Consider the following 17067-nt stretch of genomic DNA (forward strand, 5'->3'; position numbering starts at 1 on the left):
AGGAAGTGATTGATACATTATCAAGTATTTTGACTGTATGCTTTGCTAAATATGGTCTATATGCTTTTCCTTTAATTCCTTTGCTTAATTCATGTGTTCTTGCCTGAATTTCCCTGACCATGGTGTGGGCAAAACAGAGCCCCAGTGTTGCCTAGTGGGAAGTCTGAAATGTATTCTGAGCTCTTCTTTCCAGAAAAATATCTAGGAAATAATGATTTTTTGTTTGTTTGTTTGTTTTAACTTTAACTGAATGTACTTTTTTTGCTTTTTATCAGATTTCCAGAAACTTACAGCAGCAGATGATAAAACAGCCCAAGTTGAAGATTTTCTTCAGTTCTTATATGGGGCAATGGCTCAGGATGCCATATGGCAGAATGCCAGTGAAGAACAGCTTCAGGATGCGCAATTAGCTATAGAGCGCAGTGTGATGAATCGCATTTTCAAACTTGCGTTCTACCCTAATCAGGATGGAGATATTCTGCGTGACCAGTAAGTTACTGCAATTTGAAGTACCTGGCTTCTCTTTTGCAGTTGGTGCAGAAGGAAGCTCTGCAGTCTTCATGTGACAAACTTGATTGTCTTAAGGCCGTCATGCCATACACACTTGTGTTTCCTTTTAGAACATTTTGTACAAAACCAAAGGAGTACTTTAGCATCACGTGCAAAAGTTCGTGTTTGCAGCAAACAGCTAGAATGAAATAAAATGTTAAGTATAATGACTCGAGATACAGACTTTGAGCTCTGCAAGTGTGTTTGCTGAGAATGATTAAAATCTGCTTCAGGACTTGCTCCTTCCATTTTCTGTTTTAGTACAGCACTTTCCATACATTTAGGTGTTCTGCTGGTTTTTAGAGCATGTTTTTTGAATGCTTTCATGGCTGCATAGTTGAACTTTGTATGGCAAAATCCTGTGTGTCACTTACTGACCTAATGCCCCTTAGCTGGGCCCACCATGATGCACATTCCTGAAGATCTTTCTTACAGTATACCAAACCTGAAACTAGTGGGAAACCTCAGGGGACTGCTGGCTGGCTGCTGCTTACCTCTTACTCTTATTTTTTGTGTTTGTTTTTAGGGTCCTTCATGAACATATACAAAGGCTATCTAAAGTAGTGACTGCAAACCACAAAGCACTTCAGATACCTGAGGTAACAACTTCTCCTTTCCTTTGCTTTGTGTGTTGGGGTTCTTGGGTTTTGATTGTGTTTGTGATGAGAGGATTGTTTTGCTTTACACCTAGAAACATTGTTTTTCTATCTGTGCCAGCTGTAATATCCTGCACTGCACCAATACTAAGATGCAGTAACTTTCTGATAGTTCCCTTCAAAAGACAAGCCTTCAACCCTTTATATTTCTGATGTGATTCATAGGCTGTAGCTGTGGTTTGCAGCTATCAAGTTAGCTTTCAGAACTAGCCATCATTAACAGAACCTTGACACATCTGGGAATTTGCACAGCATTTTCAATTTTTTCATGGTTAATAGGGTAACTAAAAGCAGGTTGGTAGGCTTAAGAGGTCTGTGAGAGGCTGAATGTTTGCAGCCTTCTTAATTCAGTGCTTGGGCTGTGTGACTCCAAACGGCAAGTGTTCATAAAGCTGCTTATATGGACGACAGTGACATACAGCTCTACCTTCTTTCAAAATAGTGTACTGGAGAAGTTAGTAATAAGTACAGGCTAATTATGTTAATTGCACAGACAGCATTGTCTCCTTGTAGTTTTTCATTATAATACAGCAGGAAGCGGCCTTAGTTCTGAGTGTAATGCAACCATCTTGACCTAGCGCTTCCTGTTAGTCTCGAGCCTTGCTTCCGCCTGCAAGTCTGTGGTACCTCAGATCCTCTGCGGTGCACATTAGCAGCTTGGACAAATGAGAGCAGGCAATGTGTTTCTTTTTTCTAGGTATATCTCCGGGAGGCACCGTGGCCATCTGCACAGTCTGAAATCCGCACAATAAGCGCTTACAAAACCCCCCGAGACAAAGTACAGTGTATCCTGCGAATGTGTTCAACAATCATGAACCTGCTTAGTCTGGCAAATGAAGATTCAGTACCTGGGGCAGATGATTTTGTTCCTGTTCTGGTCTTTGTTCTCATAAAGGTGAGTTCTTCTGCAAAGATCACAAACTTCAATTAATTCTTTTAATAAGCAAGCACACATTAGGAAGAAAAATAATTCACTTGGGTAGCTGGGAGCATGCTAAACTTAAAAACAAACAAACAAAAAAACTAATTCAGCATGTTTAAGTAGAAACAACAGAAATGTGATCGCAGTTATGGTTTTCGAATCCAAGCAAACTTTGCAAGTTGGAACCAAGGAAATTGGGGCCAGGCATTGTTGGAGTGATGGTGCTTTTTTGTAGTTGTTGTTTTGGGTGTTTTTTGATGTGTCCATCAGCCTCGTTATCTGCATGCTTAATGTTGTCCTCTTCAACAGCCAAGATCCACATTAGTACGGACTTGCGTTTTTTTTTTTGAAGCATGAGGGTTTTGAGGATGGTCTGTGATGTATAAAATTCTGAAATAACAGGCTATTCCATGTGTTGAAATCTGGGATGGCTTTTATAGATTATGCCTGTGTTCTTTCTCTTGGCCTGCCAGTTGTTTTTCCTTGTTGGAAAAATGCTCCTTTCACCAAGTCAGATGTTTTCTGAGGCTGTGAAAAGGGGGTGGTCTGGATAAGCAGTCGCTATCCTACAGATGTATTAAATAATCATGTACGTGTTTGTGAGGATCACTGCAGAAGTAGAATTGTACTTCTACTATGTATCTTAGCTTTGCAAACAAACAAACAATCTTTTTTCTTCTTTAACCCTCAGGCAAATCCACCTTGTTTGCTGTCCACTGTTCAGTACATTAGCAGTTTCTATGCCAACTGTTTATCTGGAGAAGAATCTTACTGGTGGATGCAGTTCACAGCAGCAGTTGAATTCATTAAGACTATTGATGATCGCAAGTAACTCAAACAGCACATACACAGGCAGACTGTTAGCAGAAGAGTCTATAAGAATGTACAACAGCTGCAAAAGCTAAGAAGAAACTTTCTTTGTATATAATATTGTACAGAATTGAGGCATTTTAAAACACACCTTTACTAATCAAATTAATTTAACAGGTTTTCCTCTTCTCTTTTGGTTGCATTTTTCTCCCCTGTAGATACTGGCACTGTAAAAGGGACCACAGTTTTCAGGTATTTTGGAATCTTAAAATATGCAGAAAAGTCTCCATGTTTTTTTTCATCACCCCTTTTCCTGAATTCTTATTCATGTGAATAATTCACTTCATTTCTAATGGAATACTGAAACAAGAATCAGGGCAACCACTTAGTATACTTTCTAGCTTAATACACCTTTTATTAATAAAACACCAGCCACACTGCAAGTTTGTAGTAGGTGACATTAGTTACCAATTGTATTTCACCTAAATTTAAAATCTGAGAGGACAATGTAAATATTATATAACTATATTTAATGCATTGCAATTATCTTTGGACTCATTATCCTTTAAATAAACAAGCAAAAGCCTCTCTGACCTCTAACAGGTTGTTACGTACTGTGTTTTGGTAAATGAAAGGACTTTCTCAAAAGGAGAGATCTCAAGATTAAAAAAGAACAAACTAAACTATTTATTAAAATGTAATTACTGAAATTTCTGAAACTGGAATTTATAATAGATAGGGCTTAACTGATAGTTAAACACTTTTTGGCTAGGGCATTAGGGTGTTATAAAGGTTTGAATATATAGAGGAGAGGGACTGTAAGTTACAATAGATAAGTCTAATATAAAAAGGAGTAATATTACCTTACTGTAATATTTTTTTCTGAAATATTGTGTATACTGTACAAACCCCAAACAGAGATCCTTAACAAAACCTTGGGCTGTAATATATATTTTGATTAGTGACATTAAATACATATGCCAGGGGTTTCAGTGAATGTTTTTACTAAATGTTCTTCATGTTGTCTGCTATGCAGCAGTGCAAGTTTTACTGTTCATATAAAATATTTTAAAATATAACACTGTTCTTTATGAAACATATCATGACATCAGGTCAGGGTGTTTTATAGATTTCTCACCCCACCTTTCCCTTAAACTGATAATTATGAATTCAAAAACGTTTTTATGCACAACACCCCATAAATTTTTCATGAATGAAATGGTCTGAGTGATGGCCAGTGGTTGTCACCTGTATATAAGTAATTGCTGTTCTTTTTTAGCTAGAATTACACTGAAAAAGGACAGCGAGCATTTAATTTTTTCATGTCAGTATTATTCCTTGCTCTTCCTGGAGTGTTCAGTGCACTTCTGACAGAGGGATGTGTTAAGACTTGGTGTCTGTGACTGGTAAAGGAAACAAAATCTTTCTCACATTCTTTACAAAATATGTTTTTCTGTCGTTGATCTTTTGCTTTTTTGTTGGGTTCTGTGTGTGTGTGTTTGCGTGTATGCATTTTGATGATTAAAACCTGTAAGGAACTAGTACTTAAAATCACTTGGTTAACTGAAATTGGAACAATTTATGTAAAGTATCAAGTGCTTGATTTGGCTGTGCTACTTGTCAAGGCATAATTAAAGAAACTTACTTTCTAGGGCTCTATATGTAATTCAGTATAGCATTTTTGCCAAGCTAATCACAGGTGAAAGAGTGGAATGATAACTTTTTTTTTATAGTCTTTCTCCTTTATTAGAGACTTGATTGTTTGGGGGAGCAACACTCAATAGAAATGAATTCCTCTGATCTGCCTTACTATGGAAACTCAGTGTGTGTACCACTGCAACATTCTGGTTATTTAGCCTTGATGGGTTTTTGGTGCTGAACATGTAACTTAATATTGCAAGCACAGCCCTGACACGCAGCAGTGAAGCACAAATACGCCCTTGCAAAAGATATGGCCAGATCATATCTAAAAGCAATATAAATTTATTTATATTTAAGTGTCCTACAATATGTAATTATTACTTGAATATCTGAGATGTTAAGACCAATGTATGAAAGTTCTTTTAGTCCTGAAGTTTGGGTTTTAGTTGAGGATAATATTTGATCCTTAAATCAGTCTTACTCTAAATCTTGCTAGTTTAAAAGATGGCACGACGACACCTAAGCTGGTGATTACCCTGTGCATTGCGTCCCGTTTGCAAGCTTGGCAAACAGAGTTTGATCAGCATCATCTGGTCTTTCAGATTTGCTTTCCTTCATGGAAGTGGCAAGAACCATTTTCTTCATTATTTTTATTAATTTGCTTTTCTGTGTAGAAAAATAAAAGAACTGGAGTAATTTTTTAAAAAACATTTTTAAACCAGTAAGTGTTTCGGTTAGCCCCAGATTAGCTGAGAGTATTCATTGTAAGATGGTCCTTTGCTTTTTTTTTTTTTTTTTTTTTTACCTGCTCTGAAAGTCCTTTATATAGTATTGCTAGGTGTAGTTAGAGAATTAGGCTTTCCAAAGAATTAAAAACCTTGTAATGTCATCTTAATATTTTCCCGTGGTGTCCCATAACGTTTTGTTTTAAAATGATAAATTACGTGTATAGGAAGTGATGTTGTTAGATTTTTGGTGTGCAATAGTAAATGTGAAAAGAGTGCATAAAGGACCAAAATTAACAGAACTGTTGCCAAAAGGTGCCAGCCAACCACGTACACCCGTTTCTGTAAACTTGGTGCTTTCTGTTAGAATTACTTCAAGCACTGAAGGATGAACGGAACACCCCGAGGGAAGGGGGCTAGGGAGAGGTCATTAGCTGTAAGTGGATTGCATTCATGGACTTGGGGTTTGGTCATGGACTTCAGCACTGGGTGTTAGCGTGGAGAAACTGCCCAATTAAACAATGGCATGACTGCGCCCGTTAATTTTTGCAGAGGTGGTGTTTTCCTTTTCTGGGGCATAGAGGCGTGAAAGAAAAGGGCTGGTTCTTTCATCCCCAGGAGATTCCTTTTTTGCTCCTAACCCTAACGGAGTTTTCTCTTGAAGGCTTTTTTTAGATCCTCTTTAAGGAGAATTGGAATGTGTATGAAATATTTGTCATTTAGGTTTAAAGGTTTTTGTTTTAAAGACCTTGTATTACCAAATGCTGAATGTAACTGCCATAAATTTCAGGAAAAAAAGCCACTATCGTGATCCCGTTTCCTGTAGGTGGGTTTCTGGTGAGCACAGCGCTGGTTTGTGTCACTGGGAACCGGCGGTGTTCTGTAAGCAAAATTCCAGCAGCAGTTTGAGAGCTCCCGGCCGCGCTGGGGACAGGTAGCGGGTAGGGGAAGGCTGCTGGGGCAGCGAAGGAGCAGCAGGAGCAGGCAGAGCCGATCAGCCGCAAAGCTTCAAGCAAGTGAAGCGTGTGTGTGTGAGTGTCTGTGTGAGTGTGTGTGTGTGTGTGTGCGTGTGTAACCGGGTGTGAGCAGCGTGCCCGTGTGCTGTGCCCACACCTGGCAGTGTGACCGCAGGGCTGCAGCAGGGCCACGGCCCAGGAGGGGGAAGGATGCTCGGTAGCAGCTGGGAACCTGCTTGAGCCTGTACTACTTGGAATTAATCTCTGCTGCGTTAGTGCCGTGTCCTGTACCTGTGCGTTGTGCTTTACCTCTACAAGCTTTGTACTGCCTCCCCTCCTTGAACCTGGTGCAGCCTTTACAAAGCGGCATTAACGAGCTTGCACAATTCTGTACGCAGGAACCCATCTTGTCTCTAACCTGGTTATTAATGTACTGTTCTGTAAGAAACTGATTAAAAGGAGAGCAGTTTTACCTGACCCGGCCTCCTCCTTCCGCATCGACCCCCCGGCCCCGGCCCTGCCCCGCCGCTCCCGGGCCCCGCCGCCGGCCCCCGCCCGCCCCCTGGCGGCCGCGCGGGGCGCCTGCAGGCCCGGCCCGTTCCCGGCCCCGTTCCCGGTCCCGGCCCCCCCCGCCCCGGGGCGCCCAGCAGCGGGCCCGGCTCCGCCGCCCGGTGCCGCCGCCCGGCCGCGGCTGGGTCCCCGCAGCGTTGCTGACCTTGATTCTCTCTCATTTGCATCCGGCATTTTTCATCCTCTGGAATATGGCGTTTGGGGACCTTTCCATCATTAAGTGGATTTACAGCAATTTCCTTATGTGTTTTCTCCAAGGGATTCTGTTATGAGAGGCACATTAAATCTCCATTAATACCTCATTATCCGACTGATAAGATTACCATGATAATGAGGCAGAAATTCTAATTGTTTCACTTCTTATTGTGCCTTTCATTAAATCATATACCTGCAAGTTGCCAGCGCTGAGGGGAGCCCCAGGCCCCGTGCGGGGAGCCCGTCCCCAGGCGCGTCCCATGGCCCCGGCGGGGTGCTGGGGCTGGGGGCCGTGGACGCCTCTCCCCTGGCTGCTGCTGCTCCCCCTCGGCCCCACAGCGGGAGGGCTGCATGGCCTGGAGCTGGGCTGGTGCCTGGCCCGGGGCTGTGGGGCCATGAGGGCTGGTGGCCACCGCACGGCCGAGTCCCAGGAGCTCAGCGCCCAGCTCCTGCCCCAGCAGCGCCCGCGCCTTTGCCCTGATGGAGGCCAAGGCCCGGCCCCTGCCCCTGGCCATCACCCCGTAACGCACGGCCCTGCTCAGGCCTTGGTGCCCGCTCCGTGGCAGCGCCGTGGTTTCACACCGCGGCTCTTTCCTGAGGGCTTTTAAGCGCAGGGGTGTTCAGCGCGTTTGCAGCCTCCTTCGGAGCTGTTACAGCCCATCAGGTCAATGATCCATGAACTAAAAAGTCTCTAAGCAGGAGCAATTATTGTCTATCATGTGTCAAAGGCGCCCGTATTGACCCCGATAGATGGAGCCATTATGGCCTGTTGAGTCAACGATCCATGAACCTCACGTCCCTGGGAGCAGAGGTCTCCACCAGCGCCCGTCCTGTGCGCCGCCTCCGCCCTGTCACCCGCGGAGGGCTGAGGGAGGCCCGGGATGGAGGTGGCTTTGTGCTGCGGGGCTGCCGCCAGCCTCTCCCCGGTTAGAGCCCCAGGAGCAGACACTGCCCTGCCCTGGCCTGGTGCCCACAGCTGGCTGTGTCAGGAAACACCGCGGGAGCCCCGCTTGGCACCAGAGCCATCTCCAGATCCTGCAGCTCCTTACGGCAGGGCCACAAGCCCTCCGTGTGGCCAGGTCCATTCCTTGGGCTCGCTTTGTGGCCACCCAGAGCCTGGAGCCGGGCTCGCAGTGGCTGTGGGCACGAGGAGCAGGAGATGGAGCCCACCCGTGCCCCCGCCTGTGTCCCTTGTATCCGGATCTGCAGCAGCAGATAACGTTATCCTGCACAAGTGGACTTTGTTAAGCTCCTCCTGTGCTAACGAGGCGACGTCTCCATAGTAACTGGCACATTTGGAGGGCAGCAGGCTCACGGGACTGGGAGACAAAGCCTGTGCAGGAGCAGAGGCAGAGCCCACCCGCGGCCCCGCTCTGGGCAGAGCAGAGGCGATGGCTCCTCACTGCGGCACCGCGGCAGCCCCACGGCTCCCCACGAGGAGCTGGCTCTGACCCCAGCAGCCCTGGTGCTTGCCCTGGCCACGCAGCAGCAGGGACACGGCCGCTGTGCCAGGGCAGATTTTGGCAATGCCCTGCAGTGCCAGAGCCACCGCGTGCCCGAGCTGGGGCGGCCGTGGGCCCGGCTGTGCTGCAGCAGCTGGGCCGGGCAGATGCGCGGGGGCAGCAGGCGCCCAGCCCTGCCCTGCCCTGCCCTGCCCTGCCGGCACCGCGGCCACTTCCCCGCGTCGCCAGCGGAGTCGTTGGGCTGGGGTTAATCAACATTCATTCATGTTTCCAAGTGTAAATTGAGCATTTGTTTAATTATGTGTAAGTAGCAATACATTCTGGCCATTATCTAAATCACTATTTTATTTCCTGGATGTGGTTTCATAATGCTGGGTTTGTACTCCAGCCTCTGCATCATTAACAGAGAAGAGTTAATGAATATAAAAGCGTAAAGGCTAATTACACTTTAATTTACAATCATGGTCTCATTTTGGGACCACATGAAATCTGTTTTGAAAACAATTAAAAAAAAAAAAGCCCAGTGAAGGTCTGGTGACTGGAAGGGTTTTGGCACAAAGCGAACGGTGCCGGTGGCCGCTGGGCCCATGGCAGCACGGCCGTGTGGTGCTGGTGGAGCCGGGGGCTGCCCGTGGCTCCCGGGAGGCCAGCAGGTCCCTTGTGTCCCTGTCCCCGAGGACAGCCGATGGCAGTGGGGTCGGGGCTGTGAGCTGCTGCAGGGGCCTGCGCCGAAGGATGTAAATTGGAGCCTGAGTGGAGAGCACAGTTCACCTGAAGGAGACAAAGATTTATAGGGCTGCAGATGTTGAAAGCAAAATTCAGCAAGACTGCTGACTCGAGCACTTTACAATATTTACAATTACTGGAGATATAATGGCATGCTTTCCAGCCAGCAGGACTCGTGCAGGAGCAGATATTGGTGCCCACTTATTACGGGGTGACGGTATCTGAAATCGAAGCTCCCAGTAGGAGAGGTGAAGGCGAGCGGTTTAAGGCTCCTGTTCTGCTGTGACACCTGCAGGGGGATCACTCTGAGCAGCAGAAATTTGATTATCTTGGATGTGGTGTTTGGGTGCCTTGGTTGCTCCCTGCAGGATGGGGTGTGGGGGAGCTGCCACGGTCGGTTCTGTAACTGCTCTGCACACACCAGGTCAGTGCATCGCCCCCGTCCCAGTACCTGCCCCTGGGGGCTGGCTAACGGTGTTTTGTACCCAACAGTAGGGCACCAGGCACCCACCTTGGGCAGACAAACCACGGTGACTCAGCCGCCGTCCTGCCCAGCGTGGGCACTGGGCACTGCTGGTGTGGTGGAGGGCAGGACCCGCGGCAGAAGCTGGAGCGCATGGCTCCTGGCAGTGTGTGTGTGTACCTGCACGCGTGTGCACGCCTCCACCCGCTAGTGTTGAGCGAATATCTGCTTATATTTCCTTTATTGTTCTGATTCCCTCAAAAATGAAATAAAAACCAAGTGCTGACTTCAGGAGGGAGCAGTGGCCTCGGAGCGAAAGGCTTATTCTCTCCGCTGGGCTGGCTGCCTGCATCCAGCAGCGGAAATAAATCTCCCTGAGAAAACCACTTTGCTCACACAATTTCAATCCAGCAGGGCATAGTGGCATCACTCACTTCTTGTTTTATTTAGCTGATAATCTTTTATTGGGCCAGCAGAGCCCCGTGGAAGCACGGTGCCGTTGCAGGGCTGCTGTGGGTGCTGCGGCTGAGCCGGGCCATCTGCTGAGCGTGGCAGTGCCCAGAGGGGAAATCTGCACCGCAGGCTGAGCTCGGGCAGAGCTGCGGCCCTGCCGGGGCTGGGCGGGCCCCTACAGGGCTGTGCGGCCCCCTGCCCACGGGCAGGGATGGGACAAGTCCTTCTGCTCCCCAGGCGCCTCTGGAGGTGACTCAGGGCCATCTGCTCAGGCAGGATTTTGAGGACTCAGCACTCGCGGCGGCCCCAGAGGCTCTGCAAATGCCTCTGCTGGTGATGGATGAGCTGAGGGGCAGAGGGGGCTCCTCCGCCAGCCTGCACCCGTCAGGGCACTGGGTCACCCTCACCCGGCTGCTCTGCCGCCAGTGCTGCCATCGTGCACGGGGTCCATCTGGGAGTGTGTCCCCGCGCCATGCAGGCACCCGGGGAAGCTCAGCTTCCCTCTCCCTCTGCTAGTGCGAGAGCTTTGCCACAGCTGAAGCCCTACAGTCCCTCAGACAGGTTTGTCATCCCACTTGTCACCGAGCCGCAAGGCCATGTCACTAATGAACACATCCAACACTCCGAGTGCCTGCAGTCGCTAATTGAAAGCGTTCACAATTGGGAATTAATGCGGGTGAGACACATCCACTGCACTAATAAAGATTTGCCTTTCAAAAACCTCCGTCTGCTGAAGGCCAGCGGAGGGATGGTGCCTGCAGCGCCCTGCCCGTGCCAGGCAGTGGCCGATGGCACAGGCTGCGTGCGGCCCTGGCTCAGCCGCACCTGCAGTGCAGGGGCTGGGGCAGCATCGACACGGGGCATGGTGCTGGCACCTGACATCCCCTCCATCCCTGAAATCCCACCTGCTCATGCAATGAACAGGAGCCGTGTGGGGCAGGACGTGGGCAGTGCCCTCGCTGCCGGAGCTGCTCGGTGCGAGTCCTCCCGGCTGGCTGCTCCAGCAGAGGTGGCTGCTGCTCTTCACAGCGCAGAGCTGGAGGGACGGCACGGCTCTGTTAGCAGCAGGTTTTCCTTCTGTTACACTGCTCTAGGAAACGGCGTGCCCAGATCTGCAGCCGAGGTGGCGGCTGGCACCACGCAGGGGCTGGGTGCTGCAGCGAGGGGCTGAGGAGGTGTCGGGTGTGAGGCTCCTGCAGGGCCACCACGGTGGCACCAGCCATGTCCCATGGGGGCTGGACACAGGCCCGGGAGCTGTGGGGCAGCCGGCTGAGCCCTGACCTCTCAGCACCACTGCTGCGGCCCTGAGGGGTCCTGGGGACCAGCAGGCTGTGCCTTGGGTGGGCCCAGGTGGAACCAGATGGAGACACGCCGGTTGTTCACTGCACCACCGGTACCGTTCCTTCACTGCCCCTTCCCCTGCCCCCCATGAACAATTCCTGCTCACTGGTGTGTGGCCAGGCTGCAGCACCCTGCAAACCCTGCCCCGCACAGCTCGGGGCTGGCCTGTGCCTCCCAAAACCACACCAGCCAGGCAGGGCTTGTGTGCTGCTCAGGGCCCCCCGCCCAGGGCTGCCTGGTGCCCCCCAGCCCCCGGGAGCTGCCTCCAAGGGGTTGGTGCACAGGGCAGCGTCCCAGCCACCCCCCATTGCCAGTTTCAGCTCCCCTGTCCTTGTCATCGCAAGTCGTGTCAGCAGTGATTTCATATTTACTTCCAGATCGTGGATGGAAATGTTGAATATCTTCATTCGGTGATGATTCCCCATTGACAACTACTTTTTGAGACCTGTCAGTCAGCCAATTCTTAATCCTTTTAATGTGTGCTCTATTGATATTATATAGAGCTAATTTTTTAATCAAAACGTCATGTACTATTAAATCAAATGCCTAACAGAAACTTAAGTATACCACAGCTTCCCAGTTACTTTCATTAGCTAAACTTTTAAATTAAGAGAATGAAACCAAATTTTTTGACAAGACCTACTTTCCATAAAGCTGTGCTAACTGGCACTAATTACATTCCCTTTCTGTACCCATTGGATCTGTTTTGAGCTCTTCAGCTGCTTTCTGCGGGACTGATGTTGGACTAAGGGGATTAGCCGTGCCCGTCAAACACCGGCGCAGCGCTGAGTGTGCTCGGGAGCTGCCCGCTCGTCCTCAGAGCTGCAGGCACAGCTTCACGAGCCGTGGGCTTGTCCTGCTCTGGGTGACCAACTGCTCCGGGTAGGATTTCACAAATCAGACAGGTCCCACAACCATCGGTGGTGGAGGGTCCCCGTGGCAGACAGGGAGGTGCCTGGCGGTGCCCGGTGTGTGTCTGGCTTGGGCTCTGCCCTGGGGATGGGATGGGGACAGGAGGGATGTGGGGTGTGGGGCCGGGGGTGGCGGCACAGCCCCAGTGTGCCCACACCAGGGCACAGGAGCGGGGCCAGGCCACGTCACGGTTAATGGCTTGGTGGGGAAATGGGAATTTTCCTCTTGTGCAGCCCCTGACCTGAAAACAACCAGCACAGCCTCTCCCGGCCGCAGCGCAAGAGCAGGCGTGCAAATGCGATGTGACAGCCCAAGGCACACCCGTATGGCTACCAGCTGGCTGGCCGTGCTGGCCGGGAGGCGATGCCCCAGCCGCGGGTGCAGCGGGCGCAGGGAGGCGCGGGCAGGCCCTCGAACCGGCCCCAACACCGCCACGGCCCTGATGGGGCCACCCCAGCACGGTGCCCGGCACCACAACAGCCTCACGAACAGCTCTGCCATTCCCAGGGGGCTGGCAAAGGGCTGTCCTGTGCCAGGTGGCCTGGCCATCTCGGTCCCCTTCAGATCAAGCAACTCTTTGTAAATCTAAATTAATAAGGTTGCCCGGCTATAGACACAGGAACACGCACTGTATCTTGTCTTTGTCGATCAATGCATTATATCATCCCATAAAACTGATTAAAAAGCAGAGCAGTTCATCTCACCAGGTTCCACGTCTCAACATTATAAATTTCATATTATGGTTAATGATTGTCAGTGCAGACGGAGTACATGCGAGCTGATCAGTATTGTAGTTTATAATTAATTATTGGAGCGCCGCTGCAGAGGACACCGAGGAGGGGGTGGCAGCTGATTAGCAATTTATTCCCTCCAAAACACCAAAGGAGCCATGGGGAAGAGGTGTGTGTGTGTGTGTGTGGGTGTGGGTGTGGGTGGGTGTCTGCTGTGCCCTAGGCACAGGGAACTCTGCCCTGGGGCGGGATGGAGCCGGTGCGCGGGTCCCTCAGGCCTGGTGGTGACCTGGCTGCTGGCACCGGCAGAGCCAGCGCCGCTCTCTTCCTGCAGCTGGCACTGCCTTGTCGTCCGGAGCAGAGATCCGCAGGAAATTCTGCAGGAGAAGAAAAAAAACAACAACCCCAAAGTCCCATTAAAAGAGAACAAACATTGGCAAGTGCGGAGCTATAATTGGATTAGGTCTTTATCAGATCTTCCCATTTGCGGAGGCGCGAGCAGTCCCGGGGCTGCACAGAGTCAATCAGCGAGGCCAGGGGGGGCCGTCTGTTCCTCCGCGGGGGTTCCGGCTTATCGAGGGGATTTAACTTTTATTGACTAATAATAATGTTTTACAAAGGAAGAACCAGGGCCCCGCGCCAAAGGAAAGTGTCTGAGCCCCAAGAAGCGACCGGCTCACAGCGACGGTTTTTGTTTGTTTATTTTCCATTCCGGGGTTTAGCACGGTGATGATTTTAATCCCCCAGCAGCGAAGCAATGAGAAGCATCAAACTGGAATGCAAATGGCTGTGTTTCCCAAGAAGATGGGTTTCTGTGCAATTGAAGCTTCCCAAACAGCATGGCAGGAGAGCGGGGCCGGGGAGGTGCTGGGAAGAGGCGCAGTGGAAGAGGGACATCTGCGGCAGGGAGCGCTCCCGGTGGCAGAGCAGCAGTCCCTGGCCTTTGTCCCCCGTTAGAGGTTTGTGCTATCTGTTTGTCCAGAACGCTTTTTACCTCGTTCACCAGAAATCATGGAATTGCTACCACACGCAGGGTTTTTTTAATAACATTTCATTGCCTGTGTGGAAACACCCAAGTGCTTAGCACCGCAGTGCCACGAGCATGCGGGTGCTTGGTGGCAGTGGCGTGGCCCCTTGTCCCCAGCCCCAGTGCTGATGGCGCAGCAGGGTGGCTGCTGCTCCCCCGCTGCCATCCTGCACGCCTCGATCCCCTTTCCTCTGGGCAGGCCTTTTTATCCCACACGTACAGAGCAGTGCCTTAAAATAGTCAAGTACTCAGGAATGCTGAAACTTTAATGTATGTTAAAAGGATATTAAAGTCTAAAACGAGATTTACATGGAAATATATTAAAATATTTTAGCTCTCAGGAACCCAGAGACTTATATTTTACAATACAGACAAATTTTATCATTTTAAAAAGAATTAGCATTGAAATATTTCTTGTGCATGCCTGTCGCATAACGTGCAGAGACACAGGCACTGCGGGGCGGCACGGCAGGGACGGGCACCGTGCTGCGGGCAGTTCCTGGTGCAGGAGCCCGTCCTGTGCCACCGCAGCAGGTGCCTGCTGCTGGGTGAGGGGCTTCCCAGGAGCACGGCGGGGCAGTGCCCCCAGGGCCAAGATGGGAGATTTTTAACTGAGCCGGTGGGGGCTTCTCCCGAAGTAAGCCCCGTCATCCTACGGGAGGTGTCTGACCACTTCTCCAGCACAGCGCCCCGTAACAGACCAGCCCCCCACATCTGGCAGGCCCCAAGTCTCAGTGAACACCAGGGCTGGATCCTGCCACACTGACCTCCTCCCTCCCCCCAGACTTCCCTTCCCCAGGCAAACAGCAGCAGGGACGTCCCGAAGCTGCTCTGCTTGCACATTGTCAATGCTTTCCCACCAGCTCTGGTGCCTTGGGCACCACCACAGGCGCGTCCCACCCGTGCCACCACTGCTCTGCAGCGTGGGATGGGGACGGGGTCTGGGACAGGCGAGCATGGGGGGGCTCCCCACAGCCCTCACGGCTCCTCGTGCTGCTGGGGCAGAGTGGGGGTGCCAGGGTCCCCGCTTCCCCCAGGCAGAGCCACCCGGGACGTGGGAACAGGGCCAGGACAGGGACAGGGAGCGTGGTGGTGGCGGTGGGCGCGCAGCCGGTGCGGCGCCGGAGGGCTGCTGTCAGCGGCCTCAAGATGGCACGCTAGGAGTGGGAACTGTGCTGCAGAACAAAGGCTCTGCACAGAGCCCAGCCTGCAGCTCCTGTCCTGCTCCACATCCTGCAGCCCTGTCCTGCAGCCCCATCGCATGGCCCCATCGCACGGCCCCATCCCTCAGCCCCATCCCTCAGCCCCATCCCGGCCGCAGGGCAGGGGCACGGTGTGATGTTGGTGGCCAAACACCACAATTACCCGAAGGGATAAACCACAAACAGGATCCATGGCAATGAGCGCCTGGTGCACGAGGAGCCGGTGGCAGCACTGGTGCCAGGCCGTCAGCTCACGGCCGCTCTTCCTCCGGCACCAGCACCAGAGCCACAACGGCGCCGAGCCCCATCCTGCCGTGTGCCTCAGCACCGCCTCTCAGGCTGTGCAGGACGCTGAGCTGTTCTCTCCGTTACCCCGTCCTGGTTCTGCTGTTCCTGGCGGGCCGCAGGCGCAGCGCTCCCGGGGCAGCAGCCAGGCCTGCCTGCGTCAGCAGCGCTGGTGCTGGCTCCGAGGCGGCCAAGTTTTGCCGTCCCATTGTGATCTTCTTCAGAGGGAGATGAAAACAACTTGTCTGGCTGACAGGAGAAGGGACTAAGTGCTGCTGCTTCGATTTCTTTTCCTTTTCTTCTCTGCTGTCAAGGAGACAAGCTGCTCTTTCTCCCAGCTCGGGAACTTCACAATGCGACTGGCAAAACCTCAGGATTAATTAGCAGCAGCAGAGCAGGGAGGGCAGTGGGCGGGGGGCAGCATTGGGCCAAGGGCATCCCCGGGGGAGCGAGGGCAGCCCCTGTGCAACCCCCTGGCCGCAAACCCCCCGGCGTGGAGGCTCCCCGCTGCCGTGCCCGGTGTCACGGGGGCTCCTCACGGCGCCTTGTGTCAGCCATGGTGCTCGGGACGTGTCAGGGCTGGTGCTCGGTGTCACAGCTCCCGGTGTCTGCGGGGACCGGGGGCCGCCGGCTCCAGCAGGGTGCCCGTGGGGCTGATGCCTGGGGTGGTGGCTCGGCACCCGGCAGCCCCTCAGTGCCACGGCTCCGTGCCAGCCACCGCGGCAGCTTCCTGCGCCCGCTGCGCCGCTGCCCCGCAGCAGGAGCCTGGGGGCGAGGTGCCCGTCCCGCTAATTAGCGCGTGCTGAGGAGGAACTCTCTCAGTTCTGTCTGCCTTGACATTAAGACCTAAATTTGCTGTAAAACCAAATGGATACGCACACCCACATCTATAAGGCTTTTAGTTCAGCAACAAGTGAATCCATCAAAGCCCAGCACCTAATTTAATAGCAATAATGAAAGGTGTGCGTCACTATTAATTTAAGCACTCCAACATTAGCCTTGCACTTAGAAACCAGCAAGGCAAAGCTATTTACAAATGAATGTACCAGGGCAATAAATTGAAAGTACTGGTTTGACCTGTGGTGGCTGCTTTTTTCATTTATACATAGATATATTTCTTTAGATGCATTTACTCCCATCTCTTTAGCAAGGCCTCCCTAATTAAGTTGAAGCGGCAGTGAAAGTGTGGCAGTAAGTGTGGAAAGAAGCTGCTAAAAACATATTTAATTCATTATAAATAATCTTTGATACCATAAGGTTGGATAAAGGTTTGCAGTATCAGAGCAGGCCGCCAAGAAGGCCAAGGAGATTGCTTATAAGCAGCAAAAGCATTTGCATTGCGCGATTTAACCTCCTCACACCCGGGGAAGGGAGAGCGTGCTGGGTGCGGGAGCGCCTGGCTGCATGGCGGGTGTGGGGCACTGGCACCAGCACTGGCAC

General features: G+C 51.3%; 1 protein-coding gene across 10 annotated transcripts in view; it reads left to right on the forward strand.

Annotated features, from left to right (window-relative positions):
* GAPVD1 (GTPase activating protein and VPS9 domains 1) overlaps window positions 1–6736 on the forward strand; it is a 29733-nt gene extending 22997 nt beyond the window's left edge. For all 10 annotated transcript variants that reach the window (XM_072025286.1, XM_072025289.1, XM_072025284.1 and 7 more), the window contains 4 exons: window positions 276–489; window positions 1076–1148; window positions 1903–2100; window positions 2819–6736. In XM_072025286.1, the coding sequence (XP_071881387.1) occupies window positions 276–489; window positions 1076–1148; window positions 1903–2100; window positions 2819–2959 (626 nt within the window). In that variant the 3' untranslated portion in view covers window positions 2960–6736. The remainder of the gene's footprint in view (window positions 1–275; window positions 490–1075; window positions 1149–1902; window positions 2101–2818) is intronic.
* Window positions 6737–17067: the final 10331 nt, after the last annotated feature.

The sequence above is a fragment of the Anas platyrhynchos genome, chromosome 18 (assembly GCF_047663525.1).
Source record: "Anas platyrhynchos isolate ZD024472 breed Pekin duck chromosome 18, IASCAAS_PekinDuck_T2T, whole genome shotgun sequence".
Taxonomy (NCBI): domain Eukaryota; kingdom Metazoa; phylum Chordata; class Aves; order Anseriformes; family Anatidae; genus Anas; species Anas platyrhynchos.